Here is an 8,244-nt window from a genome sequence, read left to right on the forward strand (position 1 = left end):
CTAATTCCTTTAAGACATGTTTTAATCTTTCTATGTTTCATTTTATCAGCACTGTACTTTCTAGGATAAAAATCAAATTATATATGAATAGCTAGAATGCCTCAAACTGATTTCAATTTGTTTGAAATTTAAAATTAAATCCAGAGATTCTTCACTGTCACTCTTTTCCCTCACTTTGTCCCTCAGTGACTCACAAGTAATTGTTTGTGTGGGAAGATAAAACAAATGCCATTTCTACAGTGCAAAGCAAAGCATATGGTTTCATGGACTACAAATCTGTACAAAAAGTTTCATTTTGATTCTAGCTTTTACTGAACAATACAGCTGCTCAAGCTTTATGTAGGCTATCCTATTTTACTTATCCCTGAATGAAGCAAACATATTGATAAGTCTGGTTGCCAAAATAACACCTAAAAAGTGTATCCATATTTTGCCCTAAACTATCTTGCTTTAAAGCAAAAGCGAGAAGGAAAAAAAAAATGGTATTTTGGTCTGGACTTAACAAAACACCTTGTTTGAACAGCTCATGACACTTCAGTTTGGGGGACTTCAAGAAACACCAAAGAGGGCAGAAAAAACAAAACACCACAAAACAGAAAAACAAGCAAACAAAAATCCCAAAGCCACAAAATTCACAGTGGACTTATCTGTTTCTGTTGGTGCTATTTTGCTTCACTTAACTATGTATTAGAACAGGGACTGAAATGAGATGTTCCACCTGCCTGGGAAAGTTGTCAAATACTGAACTGTTTTCTCTGACACAAATAGCTTCAGTACTTTTTGAAAGTTAAAACAGTATCAGGAAAAGAGATTAAAAGATACACTGAAGTCTAAACCCAACACCACCCTTCAGTCATCTAGGTTCTTTTCAAGACACTTGAAAATTTCATACCCAAAACTTTCCTGCTCTGGACAAACCATTAAGTAAACTACACAAGGTACAATGTCAGCCTTGGCAAAGACTGGGAAAAAATCTGAGATCTGCGACCCTTTAAAATTAGCTACAAAGATGTAACAGATTGACAAAAGAAAGCAGTCCACTAGAAGCTTTACAGTTGAAACATTTCTTCTGCTACTCAATTTTTACAAATGAATAATCAATCCATAGCAGAATTACTGCAATGCCATGCATACTATTTACTGGAGAAACTAAGGTTTTTTCAGTATTCTTGCTTGGTTCATGAAAGTTTGTGCACGTTGCAAACACAAATGGGTTCAATGGGCAGACAGCTGCATTTAAATAATTTTCCTCAACAACTTTTTCTGTTTCCTGCATCTCAAATACATAGCTGGTTGAAATTAAAAAAACAAAACAAAACAAAACAACCAAAACAAAAGAAAGCAACAGTAATGAAACAAACCAAAACCCAACAAAAAGAAAAAATGAGGAAAAAATCCAAAATAACTAAATTAATTCCTTGAAATGTGTTGGTAGAACTCAAACTGCCATAAAAGGCACTTTCATACTTCAAAGAGCAACTTCAATAACCAAAACAAAACATTTGCAATGGCCAGTTATATGCAAAGAATGTGCCACTTTTTAAGATGGGCCATTTATTTTGATGTTCTGTAGGGGAGTTCATACACATTTTTTGGTCTAAATGTTTTCCTCAATGTTTCTCAGGTCTTGAATCAGTCAGAAGTGGTGTGTGGGTGGAAGAATCCATCCCTTTTGGTTATGATACAGCAGTTGAGCCTCAGGCTGCAAAACTGAAAACTTTTATGCCATGCAACAGCACGGAGTTACTTGCTGTTTTCTTCTTGTCTTTTCTTGCATCATTGACTTATTTCAGATGTCATTTTGCAGAAATGCTGAAGCAAAGAGTGTCAGATCTTCATGTGGGTGTGTTTGGGGTTTTTGTTAAGCTAGGTCTTTTGATGGACGTTACATTACATTTACATCAACATGTTTTGAACAGTATGAAAGAAATGGTTTGGCAACATCCCCACAAACATAAGATTAAGGCAGTTCTGCAAGCTACTTGTAGTCTAGCTACATTACAAAGTATGAGACAAATTCTGAGTTATTTGAAAGCACTGCTTTGCTTAACACAAATTAAGTCTGAATTGCGTCAAAATAATCAGTACTTGAATATTTCCAGTATCATCAGAACGTAATAAACATGACAAGGAATGTAAAACCGATTTTATCCAGCAACTAGAATCTCACTTCTCAAAGAACTTCAAGAGAAACGTCATTTAAAAAAAAAAAAAAAATTCAAATTGGTGAATAGTGAAGTTCAACTACAGAAAGAACAGCTCTGACAGGAAATCAAACTGCCCAATAAATTCTGAGACACAGGAAACATTAAAAGCAAATATTTTTAAAGAAAATAATAAATCCTTGGTTTACATCTTACCGCTTCGTAATCCTCACTGCCAAAAAGGTACATCGCTACACCTTCACCGACTGACACCCAGACGCCTACAGCGAGTCCTTCAGCTCCATCCCCAACTCCCGCGTTCCAGCCAGGCAGGCTCCAGTGCTCCCATACAGTCCCAGCGCTCCTTTCCCACGCTCAAACTGCTCTTTAAGTATTCTTCTCGGGCACGAAACCAAAACCTCTTGCTCCAAGGGGCCGAGGACAACTACTCCGCATACGAACCTCCCCAGCCCAGCCGAGCGGAGCGCGGAGGAGGCGGCGGTGATCCCGGGGCCGGACGGGTCGCGGTGGCGGGCGGCAGCCAGGCCGGGCTGTCAGCGCTGAGCCAGAGGGGCCCGGGCGCTCATTCAGGCTCCGGCTCCTCCTCATGACATGCTGCTGGAGCTGCCCCGATTGGCTGCGGGGAAAAGCGGGGCCGGGAAGAAGCGAGAGGGAGCCCGATGAGCTGCGGTTTGGGAGGGGAGAGCCCGGGAGCAGCGTTCCAGGAGTGGGAGCGGGCGGTCGGTGCCTGCAGCCCCGAGGGGAGAGGGAGCGGAAGCTGCAGTCGGGTGAAGCGCTCGGTGTCAGCGAGCACAACTAATTTAACTTGGTGGAGCTGAGACACAGGCAGCACACAATCTGGATTACCTGAGCTCATCTAAATTTATTCCTCACTCCTCTGACAGTTCTGCAGAAACATATGGAGCTATTTCACTACCTACCTCTACAAAAAAAAAAAATTCCAGGATACTTTTCCGTTGCTATGATTCACTCACTTCATTGCATCCTTCTGCCAACCAGTCCCAGGGTGCTCTGCTAGCAAAACACAGTGCAACTTTATCTCAGTGACATCATGGTGTTTAGATAGCAGAAAAGTTACACCCTCTGCTTCCACGTCACGGGAAGTGGATCTAGTGTGAGGTACCACATACCTCATCCCTAGCATTCGCAATCTACTACTAAAACGACGCTTTAAAACCAAATCTTATTCAAAATAGTTTTGGAATACAGCATAAAGGCAGCCATACACAAGTATTGCCCTCTGGGAAACACTGTTCTTCACAACCTGCTGGGAGGCCACCAGCTGGTGACCAGTAACACAACACTGACCAAAACAGCTCTAAAACTACACTAGGAAACCCATCCTCTTTCTGCCCAGACCTCTAACTTCCTTATAGGTCATATTGCTGCTATCACTATATCTGTAATCACAGCTATATGTACGCTTTAAGAAAAATTATGAAGTATGCTATGTCTGACACAGGAAATATGTGAGTGTATGCTCATCCATTTATAGCTATAATCATATTAGGGTAAGATATACAATATATTATATATACAACATGACAAGATACCAGGAACACAGCCCCAAAAAACAATTTGTGCTTCTCAATTTCCTTCTCTTCCACAAAGGAAAGACAAGATCTCTTTCCTAAGAAAAACACCAAAAGATGCAGTTCAAATACATTGTAAAAATCCTCCTTTCTGCTTCCCTCAACCTCACTCCCACTTATTTTAAATAGCTCTTGTCTTGCTCTGACTACCTCAGTTTCTTTGCTTGAGTTAGTAGAACATTTTTCTCTCAATCTGCCTTCTCTGGTAAAACAGGCCTTTGGTACTCTGTTGACTAAATGTGATGTGACTCATGAGTCTGGATTTTTTAAATTCTTGTATGTATTCACAAGCAGAGTTTAAACCAAGCTATATACACTTGGAAAGAGCAAAATAGAAATCAGAAGGCTGAAATTTTACTTCCCTTCACTATCTCTCAGCCAGAAGTTTTCAAAATATCAGCAGTTTAATCTGTCAGCCACAGTGGCCAGCTCCCATTATATCAATTGCAAATTACACTTCAAACAAGCAGTATCAAAATATTGTGTTCCCAGAAAGTAAATAAAACACATACCATTCCTGCAAGGAGGTAAATAACACACATGTGGCACCACTACTAAAATGAGATAATCATTTAAGCTGGATGCTGAAGAAGTGTGGTTACACACTTCTGTACTTAGTGTAGTTGCCAAAGCTTTCCTGCACAGCTTTTTTAGTGCAAAAGCACACCTATCAATACTATGCAATGTTAGTGTCATCACACATTACTTCACTTGTCTGAAACAGTTTTTACAAGCAACTGAAATTTGGGTGCTCTAACTTAGCTCTCTTCTTGGATATGGCTCTTACAACTACATTTGGGAAACAAATAATCAGCTGGGATGTCACAAATGGTCCTGCCACTAAGAATAAGGAAAACATACCATGTTCTATTTCTTAAAAATTATAGTGATTTTTTTTTTGATAATTTCTTCAGCTCCTGTACTTTGGATACGAATATGAAATCAGGGAGGATCGCAGTTTACAAATAATCAACAGAGACTTAAGGAATTATTCAGATTGTCACCATAAGTGGCAATCATGTCACAAGTGATTCTCACTCCAGACAGTACAAGCAGCCAGAGTCTGGCATCTTGGATGGTAAATAGGCTGTATTGCTTGTTGCTCTCTTGAACTGAAACATCATGACAGGTAGCCAACTCTACCTTAGGGCTCCACAAAGCAAATCCATATTTAGCTTTTATGTTTCAAGAGTTAATGTTTGCAAAAATGCCACCCCTGTTGAGGGTGTTTAAACTTAGCAAAGCACTTATGGATGACTTATGCCCTGCTCCCAGCAAAACAACAGCAGTAGGTTTTCTGTGCTTCCTTCCTGAAATGGCTCCGTGTGGCATGGGACTGGACAGAACAGAGTTGAAAGGTTCTTGCCAGCATCAGCCCTTGCAGCAAAACAATGCAGATGAGAATCTCATGATCTACATTGAAAGTGTGAGCACAGAAGTGGAAACAGGAGAGAGAAAAGTAAGCTGGAAAAAGGAATTTTGCAGCGGTGGAGAGGTGGTGGGGATGGGAAGAGCAGAAAACCAGACTGCAGCACAAGGAATGAAGCTGTGTGCCTAACATGACTTAAGAGGAAGGAGATGCTAAAAGACAGGCCACAAGACATAAATTAAGATTATGTAACAAAAATATTCATGGTAGTCAGGAAACACAATAGGATTTGATAAGATCTGCACAGGGACAGCTGGCTACTAGGAAGTAATCAGGAAAGAGGGGAATGACATGGAGCAGAGCAGAAAGATGCTAACATGGAACTAAGATGCCTGGGCTGACCAACCAAATAGGGACTACTGGAAAACCTCCAGGGTGATCACTTAGTCTAGACCAAACTTGCTGACCAAGTGTTGGTGAGCAATGGAACAGGGATAAAGCCAGAAAGAGTAAAAAAGACACCAATGGCTCTATTTAAAAAATGTGGAAAAAAAGCTAAGGACTCAGTCACAGGGTGGAACTGCTCCTGTCCTCTGCTGGTACTTTGCAGCAGGTCATGTGCTTGAAGATAGTGACAGAGGTCCACACAGGTACACAGATCTAACTTGATGAAGACTGGGTCTTCAGATCCAGCCTTCAGACCAAAGAAAAACACTGCTGGAAGACCAAAACAGTCTAGACTACAATCTGAAATCATGAGTAAATCCCATTAATAAAACAAATAACTTCTTCAGCTTTCTACTGTACACAATTACTTTTAGAGTTGTCCTTGCTGATCTGTAGAATCTAGGACAGCAACAGCAATATTAAATGTCTCTTAAGAGATGCAAGCAGGTACAAATATAGGTGTATCAAGATGCATGAATTTTGTTTGCTCTGATTGTTTCTGTAAATGTTGTACTTTCATACAAATATGTTCATGTTTACAATACCTGATGGGCACGAGTAAAGAAGACAGAGACAGACCCTTCTCAGTAGCTCGTCGTGAACAGACATAGGTTGAATACAGGAAATCCAATTTAAAGATAAGCTTTGGGGTTTGTTTTTTTCTTTTAGTTCTTTATCTTTGAGTTGTGTGATTTTATTGTTATTACTATTATTATTATTATTATTATTATTATATATTTTTTGAGTGACTGTGCACAGTTTGCCCAAGGTTGTGCTATCTGCATCTTTGGAGATATTGAAAAGCTATCAGGACACAGTTCTCAGCAACTGGCTCTAGGCGGACCTATTCTGAGCATTTAGTTGAAGTAGATGACTTCAAAGGCATCTTCAAAGATTCTATCCTACTCCAAGCACTTTATTATGAAATCATAACAAAGCCATAAAATAAAGTTCTGGCTCACATTGATATTTTAGTGATTCCATCTCTCCATTTACATTTTCAAAGATGAAACAGTGACTTTTCACATTGTCTAGAAGGATAGCATTTAACTCTGGTATTTAAACTATGACCCATGTCTTTTAAGCAAAGCTATGAATTGTCTATGCTGTAAATAACTTTGTATATCATAGTGCTTCAACACAGTGCCTTTGGGAAAACAAACAGAAAAAACCTGCTGACATGGTTGTCAGGGTTTATAGACTAAACAGACCTTCCTCAATAAACAAGAATCTTTCAACTTGCATCCAACAGTAACAACATTTTTTCCTTCAGGAACACAAATGGAAAGCAATCAACTCTCCCTTACCTAATTCAGATTCATATTCAAAACCCAGTGAAGAATGTCAACAGCTTGTAACTCTCTTGCACAGCTTGTAACACGAATTGTCTCTTGCAAATGCAAGCATTTAATTCTTACAGGAACGTCAGCAACACTGGTACTTTCTTCTTTATTTACTTGTGGCTGCTACTTTATTTTTTCTTTACCTGTGGCAGAAAACTGGTCTTCAGTTCTTCTTGCTCTTGTTACAGTGTGGTGGTAACTGCAGAGATCTGACAATTACAACTGGGAAATCAGATTCTGTGTTCTAAGAAACATCCAACTATTTCATGAAAATGGCAGGATTCTCAAAAAGGGAGACTGGAAACAACTTAAGCCAGGTGATATAACAGCACCTTACTGCTCATATACTTTTGTGATAGGTAAGAAATTCAGTTTGAATTTCCCAGACTCTTCTTAAACACAGCAATTTGTATGATGAGCATAGTGAAGGAGAGGGATGGAGGAACCAGGACACAATTTGGAACTCCTCTTTCCAGTCTTCAGAATGACACCTTCCTTAATTTCTGAAGCACCTTCCCCAAAAATGCATATTTTGGGTCAAGTTAAAGGAGAGGGCTTTGTTTGTTTTTAAGTTTCATATCAGCAAAATTGCTGGGCAGCATCCCAGAACATGATACTGATTTCAAACCATAAAGATTCTCTCCCTTCATCTCCAGCAGGTGTTATATTTCTTTTCTGAATGTATTGGTTTTATATTTAGCATTAAAAACAGTCTGTCTCATTACATAAAATTCCCTACATCAACTAGGATGGTTTTAATTCTTCTTTGCAGATTGTGTACATCTGAAAGAAGGTTGATTAGTAACATTTTATTCTGTGAGATTTAATTCGGGTAATAAACCAACATCAACCAGTTCAAGACACACTAACTAACCAACTTCTTACGATTAATGTCACATTTCAAAAACAAACTTAAAATGAGTGAATAATAACATGAAATCTAAAAGTATGCCCATGGAACTATTGGAATGCTCTTTAAATTTTATTTTGAAGTGCTAAAGCTGCTTATCATCTGCAGATTGTTATTGGTTATTATGGTTACCATTCTCTAACACAATCCAATCTGCCTGCAGTTTTCTATTTCAGGATGCAGCAGAGATAACATTAACAGCAGACTAAACTTCTCAGCTTGCAAACATATATACATTAGGGCACATGCTATCTCCTTCTGCACTGACAGATAACATGAGTATGTTCTCATAGTGTCACAGAAATAGCAAACTGTAAATGGCTGCCATTCTTTGTGCAGTCAGATGATAAAACTTTTAACCCAACTTGCAGTAAGTGTCAGGGACACAGCAAAGGTTTGATACCATTTGTATACTGGG

General features: G+C 39.1%; 1 protein-coding gene across 7 annotated transcripts in view; it reads right to left on the bottom strand.

The window, feature by feature from the left end:
- Positions 1-8,244, bottom strand: part of CACNB2 (calcium voltage-gated channel auxiliary subunit beta 2) — a 237,074-nt gene that overhangs the window by 106,599 nt on the left and 122,231 nt on the right. Inside the window, exon 1 of one of the 7 annotated variants that reach the window (XM_071735097.1) lies at positions 2,361-3,092. The exons of 5 other annotated variants lie outside the window; for them this stretch is intronic. In XM_071735097.1, coding sequence (XP_071591198.1) covers positions 2,361-2,393 — 33 coding nt within the window. In that variant the 5' untranslated portion in view covers positions 2,394-3,092. Of the gene's footprint in view, positions 1-2,360; positions 3,093-8,244 lie in introns of those variants that run through there. One more of the 7 variants, XM_071735098.1, reaches the window with a different exon arrangement.

Source organism: Heliangelus exortis, chromosome 2 (genome assembly GCF_036169615.1).
Source record: "Heliangelus exortis chromosome 2, bHelExo1.hap1, whole genome shotgun sequence".
NCBI lineage: Eukaryota > Metazoa > Chordata > Aves > Apodiformes > Trochilidae > Heliangelus > Heliangelus exortis.